The following is an 18369-nucleotide window of genomic DNA, read 5'->3' as shown; positions in this document are numbered from 1 at the left end:
AAAACAGAGAATGTACTGCAGCATCTTATTTAAGTTTGGTCATCAGTTGTATAATGTAAATACATTAACACTTGTATTGAGCTTTAACTGTTCAACTGTCATTTTTTATATAAGCATATCCTTTTTAATCTGTTCAACAGTTGTATACCCCACATTTTTCTTGTGTGGCAACATGAAATTATCTCTGTTTTTGCTTCCTAAGCAGTTTATTTTGCATATGTTCTGTTTAAGCTTGTTTACAAGGTACATTTGGAGAGAAATGTCTACAAAGATGTCATTGTAAGACGCCGGGGTGTAACCATCAGACCGGGGTCTGCCTCATACCGGGTTGCCAGGCTGGGTACTCTGGTGCGAGCTGCAGCCAGGGTAAGAAGCTGTTTTGGATTCTCAATGATGCTCGATACGTGGTTTACTTTCAGTAATAATTGATAAATATTAAATACCGCGACTAGTTCATTTATGTATTAACCACAAGGACTGTTTAAATTCAAAATGAAAAATGCTTAACATCCCTATTACAACTTTGATTTAAGCATTATTTGTTATTTTGAAGTTTGGTCATTCAAGTGACGTTTTGCAAAAAAAACAAACTTTTTCTTAGATGTTATAATTTTTATGTTTGATTGTTTCAGCTTTAGAATGTATCAATTAAGTTCCGGATGCCAACATTTTACTATTTTTGTATACGTAGTTAGATCAGAAACTTTTGTATAATTAGGATAACTCAGTTATGTGCATTATGTTACATAATGAGATAACCATACAAGATTAGTTTATTATCCCCTCGAGTCGCCGAGGGGATACAGGAATCTGCCCGTAAGCTAGTACGTAATATAATTGCCCGGAGAATAACTTTCAAACCATGCATGATAATTTCATCAGTCTTCGTAAACATTAAGAACACATTGAGGCAGAGTGCAAGAACCATAATTCTTGCTTTTGTTTTCACAGAGTTAATCCCCTTTAAAAATATTTACCTTGTCCTGAGCATAACTTTCAAACCGTGGATGATAACTTCATCAAACTTCGTAAACATCAAGACCACATCAAGGCGGAGTGCAGTGTGCAAGAACCATACCTCTTCCTTTCGTTTTCACAAAGTTTTTCCTCTTTGTGAAACAAAATTTACTTGCAAAAAGATTTCTGACATAAAGTATTGCTATAGAGGATATCAAAATGCAGCAACCAAGAACCTATTTTTTGCTTCGGTTATTCTACTTTGTGGAATAGTTACTTACATCAAGTTTTTCTACAGAGGATATAAAAACAGAGTGTTGTATACAATGTTGGGCTAGTAAGCTATTGTAGATTATTTTTAACACCCACTGATATCAGTTTTTGTCAATACTTGAAAAACTACTCAGCACAATGAAGACATATGCAGCATGAGGTCCTGATGAATTGTCTGAGTGCTACATAATATCACGTTCATTGATGTCACCATATATGTTCACATATTTTCCTCCGCATTAGGAGTTCAAATACAAAAGTATCAATGTATTGTTAATAAAACAGATCACATTCCACTTGTGTCAGCCTGTTCAATTCATAATTTACGTTCATCGTCAGGGTTTGCCGCGAGGGAATTAGTATCGTTCCGCGATGTCTTGTTATATATATTTCATTTCAATCAGCCGTCAGGTAAGAAAGTTATATTTAACTAAATTTAAAAATTAAACTGAACCAACTCTCACATCATCCCAATGGATCATATCCATCGAAATAATCGTGATGTTTTTTTTTATTTGATATCCCTAAATTTTTGCTTGATGAATGATTATTTGCTTCATGAATTAATTTTCAGTTTGTATAAACACAAGATTTGGTGAGAACTGTTCCAGCGTATGTCACTGCGATACACCAGGGTGTGATTCCGTATCAGGTCGCTGCATTGTACCCGGATGTGCTGCTGGCTGGAAGGAAGAGACCTGTAGCAAATGTAAGGTTATACCTTGCTAATCTCTATATTTTAAGAGAAAATATAACTACCCTAGAAACTTACTTATTCTATAGTTAGCATTACCAGTAATTAAGACCATCTGTTAACATACATGCAATACCACAAGGACAAGAACAGGGATGAATTTTATTTAAGATAAATTGATATATACGTACTATATTATACGTATACATGTACTTAGTTACATGTTTGTCATGTTTGAATAATGACAATGCTCTTGACAAACACCTACAGTTGTTTTTAAATCCGATTTCCAAATTGAATTTCTGAAGTTTCTGTTAGACCTGAAAATGGACTAGGTGCCCCCTTGTGTGTCTCGTTCTTTTGCCCCTAGGAATCTTCAGGACTAGCTGACAAAATGTCCTTTGATCCCCATCAGGGCATGCTTGTTGTTGATAAATTACAAGTTTGTGGTTCATGTTTTGAAAGTGTTTGCGTCCACATTTGCAAAAAACGATACGTAAAGTTAGTTCACTGGGTCATACTTATTCCAATTTCTTGCATTATTGTTAACTGTTTTTATTGAAATAAGCACGTATTTAACAGACACTAGCATCCTTAAATCTTGTATGTGTATCAACACAGAGTGACATTTAAATTTTACACGCATGGACCTTTGACTTATGAGATAGCCCAGAAAAAAATGATGTTTTTAATAACAACAAATATGCAGCTGACCTTACAATCTAATTACAATCTTGATGGTCATTCTCACTGCGGTTCATGTAACGTAGTGATAATGGCCATCTAGATTCTAATTAGATTGCTGACCTTAAACTATCTTCCTGGAAAATATTATGTTTATGAATGAGGGAACGCAAAATGGCCAGTTTGGACACCCATCTTTTTATTGATAAATAATGATAAGCTTTAAGTTACTATATAAAATAAACTATAGCATGCTGCCAAGCATAAGAGTAACAAAAATATATTTGGCTATATATATGCTGATATATGAATGTATTTGTGTACTTAACTTTCTGACCAGATGTTGATTCTATGAAGTGACATTAACAGGATAGCTATATTTTTTAAGCTAAGCTATTTAATTTTTATGATTAAACAAATAAGGATATATAACTTCCATTTTATCAGCTTGTTCAGAAGGAGAATTTGAAAAGGGGTGCAATATGCTATGTCACTGCGCTGAACCCGGATGCAACAAGGAGAATGGAATTTGTAAAAACCCAAATAAAGGGTGTTTGGCGGGCTGGAATGGTACTACTTGTAGCCAAGGTAAAGAGAGTCCGTAATGATGAAATTATTATTCGCTATCCTTATTGAACAAACAATAGTTTAGCTATGTTATATTGTAGATGTAGAATGAATGGTTGTATTACTGCTCAACGCATGTGTTATATATATAGTATTTACTGGCCTGTGAGATATCTGATTATATCATGTATATGGTCTAAGGGGAGACAATCAAATCCGGAATCGGTTTCTTTTTTACTTTATTAGTATATACCTAAATCCGGAAACTAATACCGGAAGTTGATTTTGTAATTACTTTTTCGAGATGAAGAAAATAAATGATGGAGGAAAGATGGATGCTCTCGTCGTTTTTCCTAACAAAGTTTATGTCAACTATTCCCCAATCAACAAACGACATAACATGGTGGAGAATTCGAATCGTCTAACAGGTGAACATTTTTGAAAGTGATTATTATGGATGGAACTTTTCTGAACGAAACTGTAATCGAGATGGATCCTTTTACGCCACCTCCCACCCCAGAAATGCTAGGAAATATGGCGGGTACCATGTTGCCCCAACACTCCCCGATGTCTTTACAGCCCCAATATGCGCCCACCCAGCCAATAATTGTGCAAACTCCAGCTGTTTTACCTGAAAAAAACATTAAAAAAATTCACAGGTATGACATCGGAGGACGGAGAGAAATTCCTTACCGAATTTCATTCGTATTTGACTTTGTCTAATATCGATACCGGCAGTCCTCAGGCCGTCGCTGCTTTCCATCTCCACTTGGCCGGCCCGGCATTGGTTTGGTTTGGAACTTTGATTTCTTCCGATAGATCCAGTTTTTATCATGTCAAGGCAATGTTTATGGACGTTTTGCTCAGATACTAATCCCGCGCTCATAGCGGAGGAAACCACCTTCAGAACTTTAACTTTGAGACCTGAACAACAACTGGAGGACTACCATTCCCACGTGTTACAGAAAGGCAAACTTTACATAAAACGGTGAAGGGACATAACAGCAAAGTTTATAGAGGGCCTACCCTCCAAATCAGCATTTTTTGTTAGGGCTGGCAAGGCTACAACCTTACGGGAGGCATTGCATTCTGCCAAGATTGGAGAGGCTCACGGATATAGGGTACAGGACCCATGTAGACTAATGGCGGCAGCCGCCACCCCTCAACCTGCTCCGGTGGATAAGACATCTGACATCTTTGTCCAAATTAACACTCAACTCCAAAGCCTTAGTAAACGATTGGAGTCACTTGAAGTCAAAGGAACGAAGCCTAATCCCCGACAACCCCATGATAGAAAGTCCAAGGATTCTAGTGGAGGAACTCGTACCTGTTTCCATTGCGGTGGTGAAGGCCACATCAGAATGAACTGTAATTGGTCTGGAAATGGCCATAAAATACCAGACTCTAAGTGCCAAATGTGTAAACAATGGGGGCATAAGGCCAAAAACTGTCTGCGATGCCCCGAGGCAATGCCAGATCCCCATTGTCAACTGTGTTCTCGCCCAGGACACACCGCGCCTGCTTGTCCAACGTTAAACGGACAAGGCCTGAAAGCGTAGGCCACCTTTCAGGCCCAACATTGGACATTGACTTTGATTGTACTACTACTAGTACTCTTGATGAAAATGATAGTGATGATGTCGATGAACATGTTAATGATTGTTTTGAAGAAAATGTTAATAGTACACACAATTTTATGTATCAAACTTTCAGTCTGTGTTCACAAAACATTACAGGTTTACTAGATTCTGGTAGCAGTGTAAATATCATATCAAAAACATTTTTTGATAAATTTTTGCCTAGTATCACAGATTTTCAGCCTACATCGAGTAGGGTAACTCTTGCTAACAACAGCACTGTCAATATTATTGGTACAGCTACTCTGAAATTAAGCCACAAATCTAGCAGAATGACATATTTCAGTGTTTTTGTGTATATCATGCAGGAAACCTCACACCCATTAATTTTGGGAACTGAATATATGAAAAGTCATGGTATTGTTCTAGATTTTTCAAAACAATGCATTTTTTCTGATGTGAAGAAAAGCGTTAAAATTAGATGTGTATCTTCTGTGAAGGTTGAACCAAATTCTGAATGTATTGTTATGGGTAAATTTCCAGATGTAGTGCCCATAGGTACCCAAGGTGTTCACATAGGACATTTTGATGTTTTGAACAAATGTGTTATGGTAGCTAAATCCCTCGCCACATGTGATGTTGATCGTTTGACACCTATCAAGATCCTTAATCCAGGAAATAGTCCTGCTTATATACAGAAAGGCAATATTTTGTCATCATGTCAATTATGTGACAATTCTACAGAGATTATTCCATTGTCATGTTCCAACTGTTCATAAAATGTCAGATGATTTTGAAAATTTTGTATCCAATTTTGACTTTGAAAGTAGGTCAACCTTGTCTAGTGAACAGAAACTTCACCTTCAACAATGTTTGTACAAATACAAACATGTTTTTGTCACTGAAGATAATCCTGATCTGGGTTATACAGACCTTGTAAGACATGTTATTCATTTGAAACCTGGGTTTGTCCCCAAGCATCAGAAACCTTATCGTTTACCTAGTGATAAGAAAGTTATCTTAAGACATCAGCTTGATGAGTTATTACGCCAAGGTGTTATCCAACCAGTCTCTGAGACTGAAGCTATTCCTATATCTAGTCCTATTGTACTAGTAGCCAAGCGTAACAAACCTAAAATCAAAGCAGGTGAGGAGGTCACTAAGCAGCAAAGTTTATCTTCATACAGATTCTGCTGCGATTTTCGATATTTGAATAGTCAGACAGCTGATTTCAAGTATACCATACCTGATTTACAGGATTTGACAGAGTCATTTGCTAACCGTAGTCCAAACTTCATCTCCTCACTTGATTTGAGTTCTGGTTTCTTTCAAATGGCCATAGATTAGCAATCTACTAAATACACAGCATTCAACACTTGCTATGGAACTTTCAAATTTTTGAGATTGCCCATGGGTTTATGTACATCACCTAACTCATTTCAACTTTTAATGGACAAAATCATGAAGGGTTTGACTTTTGTATCTGTACTATGTTACTTAGATGATATATGTATCATATCAGAAACATTTGAACAGCACATAGCAGATTTATCAGAAGTATTAGGCAGACTTCAGTCTGCGGGTCTCAAACTTGGTCCTAGTAAGTGTAAGTTTGCTAAAGACTCCTGTATTTTCCTAGGTCATGAGGTATCTAAAGCAGGCATTAAACCACCTCAGAATCGCATAGAACTTCTTACTGAACATCCTATTCCCAAGGACAGGAAGCAGCTTCAACGCCTGCTCGGAATGTTCAACTGGTTTCGAAAATACAGTGCAGTGACTCAACCATTACATTTACTACTCAAAAAATGTGTATCCTTTCGCTGGAGTAAAGAGTGTGATTCAAGTTTCCAGAAACTTAAACAGTTACTAGCCAATTCAGATGTTTTGTCATTCCCACGGTTTGATCTTGAATTTCGTCTCGCGGTGGATACCAGTTCTAAAGGCATTGGATATACTCTATATCAAATTCACGAGGATGGGAAACCCCATGTTCTTCGTTTTGGATCAAAGGGACTTAACAAATGCCAAGCATCTTATGGACCTACCAAGCTTGAACTCCTTGGAGTGGTGACAAGTGTTTTGGACTGTTCCCCATATCTTAGAGGAAAACACTTTGTCATTGAATGTGACCACCAAGCCTTACGTGCTCTGTTTCAAAAACAGCTTCGTGGTGCCATCTATGAAAGATGGATTGCTATCCTTCAACAGTTCTCCTTTGATATCTATTATAAACCTGCAAAAGAAATGGCTGTTCCAGATGCTCTGTCTCGTCGGGACAATTTCCCTGAAATAATGAATTCCAGTCCTGAGGAAGACGACCCTCATTTCAAGTACATCACGGAGAAACCATCTGAGGTCCGACTTCTCTCCGCAGAGGACAAAGTTATAGAGGTCATTCATCCACAAGTCAACCTCATCCACACCTTGCATGCTCCAGATGCTGCTTTATATGATGCTGACACTGACGACAATGATCATGTACCTATTGGTCTTAAAAGAACTGTCAGTATGGCCCCGTGTCTGCGCAAACATTCTCACAGAGACCGTGACAGACTGTTCATACTGCGTCGCATTCCTAAACCCCTTGCAGTTACCCAACATGAGACAGACGGATGTGATAGAGACACTCAGGATGTTCCACATAGTGATATAGACACTCAGAATGTTACACATAGTGATAGAGACACTCAGGATGTTCCACATAGTGATATAGACACTCAGGATGTTACACATAGTGATAGAGACACTCAGGATAATACACATAGTGATAGAGACACTCAGGAGGTTACTGTAGGTAACATGTCGGACAGGAGAACAGGCAACAGGGACACAGACACTACACACCCAGTTGATAAAACTCTGTATGAAGTGGACACAGAACTTGATTTCAATAATTTTGATAAATTTGATGTCACAACAGAGATAGACTCTCGAAACTCTGATCACGAGACTGATACATGTACCACTCTCGATTTCAACAATTCAGATAATTTCTCTGTCACTACAGAGATTGACTCTCATAACTCTGTTCAGGAGACGGATGCAGGTCCTCAACAAGATACAGATAAGGAGGACATAGCTACAGTCATCTCTCATCTGAATTTGTCTAAGGAAGACATCCAGTCATATCAGAGAAACGATTTCCATGCTATTATTGCCTATCTTACAACGGGTACTTTACCGGCATCACAACGTGAGGCACGACAGATATTATTACAGCACAGTGACTTTGTTATGATCAATGACTTGTTATATCGGATCAGGAAAGGCAAGCCTCAAACCTTATCTACACAAACTCCCTACCAGCTGGTGCTACCTAGCCCACTGATCGCCGTAATACTTCCACTTTTCCATGATTCTGTTCTAGGCTCTCATGGAGGAATCACCGACACTATGGAGAGAATCAAACATTACTATTTCTTCCCCAAAATGGCAACAGTTATTGCTGACTATATTAACTCATGTGCCAAGTGTCAAGCGCGCAAGATTACCAAGCATTATGGGAAAAATACAATCACAGCTTATCAGACACCTAGTCGCCCATTCTCAGTATGGGAAGTAGATCTATATGGCCCATTACCATGTACAGATCACGGAAACTAATTTATTTTTACGGCATTGGACATGTTCTCTCGGTTACTATTTACAGTACCAATTCCCAATAAGGATGCGTACACTGTTTCGGAGGCTCTCTTCCAATTAGTCACTACCTACGGTATTTGTGATACCCTTATATCTGACCAAGGCACTGAGTTTACTGCTCAAGTGACACAGGACCTGTGTAAAATGCTGGACATTCCTCAACAGTTCACCCCTAGCTTTGTTCACCATTGTCTGGGAGCCTGTGAACGTTCCCACGCCACTCTGGCCAACAAACTTAGTCCTTACATGAACATTACTTGTACCAATTGGGACTCTGTTCTTCCCAGTGTTGTGTTTGCTATCAACAACTCCCAACATTCTGCTACTGGCTACTCACCGTTTGAGGTTGTGTATGGGTTCAGACCTCGTTTTCCACTCACCCAAGTAGCATCAGTTGATGTCATCATACCAGGAGGTATGTCATCTTACCTTTCGTCAAAACATGACACAATAGAACTGATAAGGAAAGTGATCTTTGAACGAACTGATAAAGTTAACGAGAAGATGACCAACCGTTTAAATGAAGGTCGCTGTAACCTCCAGCTCGAGAAAACTGATTACGTCTACATGACCCATGATGCTACCGGTTCAGGCCGAAAGCTCAAGGACAACTACTCAGGACCATATGTTGTTTTGGACGTTGTGAGTAACCATATGGTGACATTACAGGATCCTCTTGGTAAAAGATCTTTCTCCCAACCAATCCACCTTGATCGTCTCAAGCCGGCTCATGTCCGTTGTCCATCACCAAAGAAATTCTTTCGAACAACTACTAAAAGGACATTTCGTAGTATGTCTGCCCAGACAGACACCAATCAACTTGATGATATCATACGCGAGGTACCTACCTTGTCTAGTCAGTCTGGAAGTCCCACTACTAGAGATTCTTCGAGTTCATCACCAGACTTCAACCCAGTACCGGTCTCCACACGTCCCAAGCGTGTAGTGCGCAAACCAGCAAGGTTTTGTGACTCTGATCATCTTGATCCCAATGATCTCCCTTTACCAGAATTTCAACTTGACAAGGAGAAAGTCAAACGAATTCTTGCTCAGAGACATACAATGGATGGTCTTCAATATCTTGTTGAACTAGTTGGTGAACCAGCACAAAATGCAAAGTGGCTACACAAGCGTAGTTTGCCATCAAAGTGCTTAGCAAATCTATTGGCTCGACCCCCTCCAACTATCTGATTATGGATAAATTCTGTGCTTGAAAGAATTGGAAATATCCTATTTCCACTTAAGACATTTTGTTGATAATACATGTACATTGTTCAATATGGTTTTTGAAATATGTGTTCATTTTGGAACAGTGCAAGTTTTACTTAATGTGTTTATTGTGATTGCTACATTTTATGCTTAGGTCACTTGGGTATATAAACACACTCATAATTGGATGAAGTTCTATTTGCAAATGTTATACATGACTTTGATCAAATACAAACACTTTAGTGATTGTTTCTTCTCAAATATACCATGCATAGTGTTGTAAACAACTGTTGTGAGTTTATGTTAACTGTACACTTGTGATTTAAGATATCTGATATTGAATATGGTCAGTAATAGGATCAAGGTACACAATTGTATTATTAATTGCTTGGACACAATTATGAAATTACCCAGGTTGCTAATTAAGGATTTTTGTTTCTATAGAATTTCCTGCTACTATTGGGAAGTAATGTGATTGTATGTCCATATGAAATCTTGAGATCTTTCTACCTACTGATCGTTGATTCCATCTATATATATTTACATGTCATTTTCAGTAAGATCAAGTGTACTGTATGATTAATTGACAGTTATAGTGACTTGATATGTGTATCCTTAATGGTCCATGGATGTTATCTTGTACAATTTATGAAGTATGTTTGACTTTTGATGTAAGGTAATATTGGCCTGGCCAGCTTATATTCTTACCGATATTGTTCACCATACAATATTTGAACATTATGATGTTGTTGTTTTTTTTTCTGAATAGCTTATGAGTCGATTTTCACAACATTTCTCTTGATCAGTTGTGTTTCTTTTATAGAAATAGTAGAAGTTATTCTAGTCATAATGATTGAATCATTTTATAATGATATGTTGTTTTTTTTTGTTTTTTTTTACAATTTTTCTCATTGTCTTTTGTTGTAATGTTATAGTCAGATTTCTCACGGCCAGTTTTAAAATTTCACTGGGTTCATTTTCTTTTCCGGGGGGCATGTTATATATATAGTATTTACTGGCCTGTGAGATATCTGATTATATCATGTATATGGTCTAAGGGGAGACAATCAAATCCGGAATCGGTTTCTTTTTTACTTTATTAGTATATACCTAAATCCGGAAACTAATACCGGAAGTTGATTTTGTAATTACTTTTTCGAGATGAAGAAAATAAATGATGGAGGAAAGATGGATGCTCTCGTCGTTTTTAGCTCACCTGCCCGAAGGGCAAGTGAGCTTATGCCGTGGTGCGGCGTCCGTCGTCCGTCCGTCCGTCCGGCCGTCCGTCTGGCCGTCCGGCCGTCCGGCCGTCCGGCGTCAACTTTTTCATTCAAACAACTTCTTCTCAATAACCAAGAGGCCCAGGGACTTGATATTGGGCCTGTAGCATGCTGGGGTGAAGGGCTACAAAGTTTGTTCAAATAAATGGCCTTGACCTTCATTCAAGGTCACATGGGTCAAATAGGCTATAATCTTCAAACGACTTCTTCTCAATAACCAAGAGGCCCATGGACTTGATATTGGGCTTGTAGCATGCTGGGGTGAAGGGCTACAAAGTTTGTTCAAATAAATGACCTTGACCTTCATTCAAGGTCATATGAGTCAAATAGGCTATAATCTTCAAACGACTTCTTCTCAATAACCAAGAGGCCCAGGGACTTGATATTGGGCCTGTAGCATGCTGGGGTGAAGGGCTACAAAGTTTGTTCAAATAAATGGCCTTGACCTTCATTCAAGGTCACATGGGTCAAATAGGCTATAATCTTCAAACGACTTCTTCTCAATAACCAAGAGGCCCATGGACTTGATATTGGGCTTGTAGCATGCTGGGGTGAAGGGCTACAAAGTTTGTTCAAATAAATGACCTTGACCTTCATTCAAGGTCATATGAGTCAAATAGGCTATAATCTTCAAACGACTTCTTCTCAATAACCAAGAGGCCCAGGGACTTGATATTGGGCCTGTAGCATGCTGGGGTGAAGGGCTACAAAGTTTGTTCAAATAAATGACCTTGACCTTCATTCAAGGTCAAATGGGTCAAATAGGCTATAATCTTCAAACGACTTCTTCTCAATAACCAAGAGGCCCATGGACTTGATATTTGGCCTGTAGCATGCTGGGGTGAAGGGCTACAAAGTTTGTTCAAATAAATGACCTTGACCTTCATTCAAGGTCATATGAGTCAAATAGGCTATAATCTTCAAACGACTTCTTCTCAATAACCAAGAGGCCCAGGGACTTGATATTGGGCCTGTAGCATGCTGGGGTGAAGGGCTACAAAGTTTGTTCAAATAAATGACCTTGACCTTCATTCAAGGTCACATGGGTCAAATAGGCTATAATCTTCATACGACTTCTTCTCAATAACCAAGAGGCCCATGGACTTGATATTGGGCCTGTAGCATGCTGGGGTAAAGGGCTACAAAGTTTGTTCAAATAAATGACCTTGACCTTCATTCAAGGTCACAGGGGTCAAATAGGCTATAATCTTCAAACGACTTCTTCTCAATAACCAAGAGGCCCAGGGACTTGATATTAGGCCTGTAGCATGCTGGGGTGAAGCACTACCAATTTTGTTCAAATAAATGACCTTGACCTACATTCAAGGTCACAGGGGTGAAATCGGCTCAAATCTGTAAACAATAATTTTGCGATAGCCAAGAGCCTCCAAGACCTGATATTAGGCCAATAGAATGCTGGAATGAAGGACTAGAAAATTTTTAATATGAATAAAACTAGCTTACAATGATATTTGAATAAAGAGGTAATCAACATAGTATCTTTAGAAATGACTTCAATCAACTTCAAAGTTGCTGTAGAGCCAGGTGAGCGATACAGGCCCATTGGGCCTCTTGTTCCTAACAAAGTTTATGTCAACTATTCCCCAATCAACAAACGACATAACACATGAGTCTTTCAAAGATCAATTAGTTGTATCATAGATATTGGATCTTAAATAGATGCTGACTAGCACAGCTAAAGAAAAACGCTTTTCAGTATATCACACTAGACATTTACACAAAATTATCACACTGGGAAATGATGATAGGACAAAATTATAGGATTGTTTTATAGTTCTTGCTAGCTTTCTGATGGGTTATCCAGTGATCGGTGATTTAGACATTAAATGAGGGAACTTGTATTTTCAAAGTACATGTACATCAACAGAGATCTGATAGACAACGAAAGGATCCTAGAAGAATTTCATGACTTTAAAATCCAATATGTTTGAATTATGTTACTAATAATGATTGGATATATTAACAGCTACAGTTAATCAATGTTGAAGTTAACAAGTGTTTTCTTATCAATGAATTGATATGTAAATTATATGAGCGTGATCAATAATATCAATTGCTACCAAGTCGTTGTTATTTTGAAAAGTTGTCAGTTATGTCCCCCCTACCAAAGAATTACTTATCTAAATGAACTAAATTAACAAGGAAACACGATACAGGTTTTTCTTTTATTAGTTTTATTTATTTGTGAACATGCATCAAATGTTGTAGCAGTTTCTGTTGAAAAGTAATACATTTATATATTTATCATGCACATGCTTAAAATCGTAATGGTTCATCTTCATCAAAAGATATTGATGATAAAGGACATCAGAAACAAATCCACATAGTACAATTAGGTATAAACATATTAATATATTGTAGCTTTGTTGTACTTCATAAATATTCATCTGTAAAATGCCCTGCAGGTAGGGCGTAAGAATTGTACCTGCTGCCCCCATTGCATGATCGTAAGAGGCAACTAAATTTGGTATCTTATCTTTTCTCTTCTTTCTTAACAATTTTCTTCTTCCTAATGTCTCCCTTGACAATGCCTCACTTTTGGCCTTTAGTTGAGCGTTCGCCGCTGTGATGAAGGTTTTGGGTTCTGTCCCCTAGCCGAGACATACCAGAGTCTTTAAAAATGGTAGTTGCTACTCCTGCTTAGTGCTCAGCATATTTGGAGTGGGACGACTGGTTGGCCCGTTGTCAGTATAATGTGACCGGGTGGGGTGTACTGCTGGATGTCTTCGGCAGTATGCTTCAGTGTGATAGCACTTTAAATCGGCAAAAGTTCCGGCTTATCACAAGGAGACTTAACACGAACACACCGCAGCCTCCCAAAACACACATACGCACTCACCACACGCATACATGTCGCACGCATGGGAGGCCGTCCTTAAATGACCTTATATGTTATTAGGACGTTAAACACAATAAACCAAACCAAACCAAACATCTGTAAAATCGTAATGTACATGTAACTTACCCCTGTGACATGGAGAGCCAATTCGAGAATTGGTTATTAGATGACAATAACTTGGCACGCATCAATGTAATATAGTTATACACCGTATCAGACTGACGTGTCAATGACCACGTCAGTTCTAAACTAAAACATTTTAAGTGTTGCTCTGTGGCTGATATCGGTAACCATAAACGTTTTCCCAGCTAGGTTCGGGGAAGGTATATTACATAACGCGGAAGACAGTCGTCTCTATAGTAACGTAGTCAAATATTTGCGATTAAGGTGATACAACACCACAATAAGCGTTCCGAATATCACTGTACAGTCTTCCGCTTTTAAGTTGTCCCACGTAAGTGACAACCCGACAATGCAGTAGACATGTTTGTTTTGTCAAAATAGATGCAGAACCGCAATATGATAACGTACAATTTGATTGGTAAGTTTTTTTTTTCTTTTTTTAAACGGTTGCAGTGCAATTACTTTACAGGAGCTCTTCACAACTTCAAGAGGCGAGTGCGTATGTGGTCATAATTCCGGGAGTATCGCGAATGACTTTCAGGAAACTTATCACACTTTTGCCTATAACGTGCTGTCAATAATTGTCGATAATACAATGACATAATTGTTAAATTATTTACCCACAGAATATATTATATAACCAATGATTTGGTTTGGTTTATTTTGTTTAATGTCCTATTAACAGCTAAGGTCATTTTAGAACGGCCTCCCGTGCGTTCGACATGCATGCGTGTGGCGAGTGCGTGTGTGCTTTGGGAGGCTGCGGTATGTTCGTGTTAAGTCTCCTTGTGATAGGCCGGAACTTTTGCCGATTTATAGTTTTACCTCACTGAAGCATACTGCCGAAGACACCCAACAGCACACCCCACCCGGTCACATTATACTGACAACGAGCGAACCAGTCGTCCCACTCCTAATATGCTGAGCGCTAAACAGGAATAGCAACTACCATTTTTAAAGACTCTGGTATGTCTCGGCAAGGGGACAGAACCCAAAGCCTTCCTCACAGGGGCGAACGCTCAACTAAAGGCCAAAAGTGAGGCATTGTCAGGGGAGACATTAGGAAGAAGAAAGTTGTTCGGAAAGAATAGAAAAGATAAGATCCCAAATGTAGTTGCCTCTTACGATCATGCAATGGGGGCAGCAGGTACAATTCTTACGCCCTACCTGCAGGGCAGAACCTAGGGCATAACCAATGAAGTGAATGGTAATATTTCAATAATGACATAAATATATGTATATCTATGTTGATCAATATAATGAATTATAATCTTTAAACACAGAATGTCCTGAGAGCACATTTGGAGAGGATTGTCTTTTCCTGTGTCATTGCAAGACACCAGGATGTAGCCGTTTCAATGGGACATGTACCTCCTCGGATGGTTGTATAGATGGATACGTTGGTATTACGTGCAGTACAGGTAAGGTTTACCATAAAACAGCAAACTTAAATCAAAAGAAAAACGTTATTTGAAATGCTTCTGGTTGTGATATGACACTAAGCCCATCAAGGCCGATATTGATGCAAAGCGTCAAATTTCTTACCAAACGACCTCAAATCCAGTCCTCCATGGTATGTATGTAAATTATTGTAAATATTTATAGAATAAATCAATAACAATAATTCAGTCCTTACTAAAGTATCGTGAAAATCCCTCTCGATATTAATTCTTTTAAACTGATTCAACAAAAAGTTTAAAAAATAAACATTACATTACTCTTAAACCTAAAAAGGAAATTGTTGGCGTTTTGATATTGTAAAAATATGGCTTTTTTTCAAATCCTTTCAGCTAGACTATATTTATAAATCGTCTTAATGCATCAAATTCCCGAATTAGTAATTTTGTCAAATTTAGATTATTGATGAACTCTTGGGTTCTTTAAAAGCGAGCGTACATTGGGAGAGACATTCTGTCCGTGATCCTGATTTTCGGTGTAAGAGAACAATTTAGAACTCTTGCCTTATCTAAGTTTTGGTTGGAATATCATGCTTGTTTGAAAGGAAAAGTCGAATTACAAATTGGCTGAATGAAAGTAGTTCGCTTTTTCTTTCATACCAATGGAACGGAAAACATATTTTCATCAAAGCTTTAATCCAGTGTTGATATATAACGGGAATAACATATACTGTTTCGTGTCAGTGGAAGTAAGGGAGCTGCAAGATAGCAAACATAATAGGTAGTCTGTTATTATTACGTAATCTGAAAAGTCGGGCATCAACTTGAAAAAGCTCACATTTAATTTTTGTGATGTAATTCAGTCCGCAGTTCAATGTGTTACTATATCAAAATTAATTTTACAATTTAGAACCAGTTATTAACTTTTTTCTTTTCCAAGAATGCAAACCCGGATTTTTCGGAGCAAATTGTTCGAAACAATGTCATTGCAAGGACGATGGATGTAATTTAATGACAGGAAACTGCTCACCATCTGGTTGTGTGCCGGGCTGGAGAGGATCTACGTGTAGCGAAAGTGAGTATCGTGTGGAGTGGAAATATGTTTGGTAAACGTGAGTAAAATTAAAGAGGATAAATGCTTTAAGATATTTAATAAAGCAATGTAGTAAGTTTAATACAAGCTGATTCGCCGATTTTTCCGGATATCATAACGATTCGGTAGCCAAAAGAAAAGATTGCTCATAGAATTCGGCAGATTTTTTGCACCATTGTAAAACTCGGCTCGATCTAGGTCTGTGTATCTGATATCCCTGTGCAAATTGTTTTTATGAGATATTGTGGGTTAAACATTGCAAAATCGTATTTTTTTGTAATGAGAGGTTCTGTTTAATTCGCCCTCGAAATTCAAAAACAAAAAGAAAACAGAAACATAACTAATGCACATACAAATCCATAAATGTTTCCTGAAGAAAACGATATGTTTAGTTTTTCGATATATTTTACAGAACGGTCACAAGATCTGTTTTTTCTCAGTATTTTTTTCCACTCGACCTGGTTATATTCCTATAAGTAGACGATCACCTGACTGTTTTGATGACATAACACCGAACGTTTCCGTTTGTTTAGTATGGATACAGTTAGATCGGATCGAAATACAAAGTTGTTTAGTAATAAAATCATGATGGATCAACTGGTTTTATATCTGTCTTGAACGAGCCGTCCTGAAGATGTCTTATAAAGCCTTTATAAACATCCACAGGTCCGTTGAGATTGATGTATGAAATCTTTATGTCATGCAATCTCTTGATACAATCGGTTTGGCATGCTTGTCCGCATACTTAAAGGAAAACTGTAAGAATAAAGCCCAACCTGAACTCGTCGGTTATTGTCACTGAAATGATTCCCCGAGGAGTCCCGGATGGAATAACGCCGGGACCTCACGCCACTTACTCGTAAAAGTTAAAAAAAAACTTTAGTCTAGGCGAGTTGTATAACTTTTTCCCAGGCATTTTTTTTTTATATTATACCATAGGTATGGTGATGTTGGAGGTTGTAACTGTTCTACTATAACGCATTTGTTGCTTAATAGGATCAGTATTCATCGTCAACCCAGACCACCGTTCATTTTTTCGATAACAAGTGTGCGTTATTTATATAGTTAAAGAATCATACGACGTTTAACCATGTAATAAATCTGTTTACTTTATTTACTCTTTGTTTGTTAAATGAAACAACTGTTTCGTAAGGTGATCCATGCTATATTTGATCAGCTGACATTTATTTATGTCAAGCTGTAGAGACGTTATTCATTTGGAAAATAGTCTGGACAAATTAAATCGGATAAATACGACCAAGCCTACTGGGATTCAACCTTGCAACTGCTGTTGTTTATGCACTACCTTATAAAAAGAGAACTTTATCAAATTAATTCGAATTCATAACGATCACAAAGAGTTACTAGTGTCCCGAAAAAGAAGTCTTACAACAATATCGGTGAACATTACTGCGATTATATAGAATCAATACAAGCATATGTAGAACAGCCGACTGATAAATGAATTGGATTTCAATTGATTTTGTAGGACTAATTAAGTTGAACCTACAGCGAGCATAAAGCTTCCTCGGGTCCTGTCACTACAGTACATCTGACATATCAATTGATAAGAAATGAAAATATAGAAATTTGAAATAGATTTTTGCATGAAATATTGAATTATTTCAATGTGACATTTTGCATTATTTTGCTTCACACCATATTATCAATATATTTCTGAATTGATTTTTTATTCAATATTTTAATGAAAGAGCCTATTAGATTAACTATGTTCAAATGCTTATAATGTAAAATAAAAGTCTCTAACCTGCGATTGATTGAGACCACGTCTTTGTACAGGGTCAAATTATATCATCTTTTGCATAATATAAATACATTTTAAGATTCTTTGCCTCAAATACCATATACCATATTGAAATCTTTCGCTTGCATGCACTGAAGAAAACAATATGCAAGAAAGCTGTTATGACGTATCTATTCTAAAATATTGTGAATTATTATGTCGCATTAAGTTTTAAAAAAAATTAAATTTGCCGTGAAACCATGTTT

The 18369-nt window shown here is 37.7% G+C and overlaps 1 protein-coding gene across 1 annotated transcript in view; it reads left to right on the top strand.

The window, feature by feature from the left end:
• LOC117326606 overlaps positions 1-18369 on the top strand; it is an 87660-nt gene that overhangs the window by 19827 nt on the left and 49464 nt on the right. The window contains exons 8-12 of the mRNA XM_033883364.1: positions 232-366; positions 1805-1939; positions 3056-3196; positions 15153-15290; positions 16207-16341. Coding sequence (XP_033739255.1) covers positions 232-366; positions 1805-1939; positions 3056-3196; positions 15153-15290; positions 16207-16341 — 684 coding nt within the window. The remainder of the gene's footprint in view (positions 1-231; positions 367-1804; positions 1940-3055; positions 3197-15152; positions 15291-16206; positions 16342-18369) is intronic.

The sequence above is a fragment of the Pecten maximus genome, chromosome 4 (assembly GCF_902652985.1).
Source record: "Pecten maximus chromosome 4, xPecMax1.1, whole genome shotgun sequence".
Classification (NCBI taxonomy): Eukaryota; Metazoa; Mollusca; class Bivalvia; order Pectinida; family Pectinidae; genus Pecten; species Pecten maximus.
The sequence above is the reverse complement of the archived record's forward strand: the minus strand, read 5'-3'. Positions and strand labels throughout refer to the sequence as shown.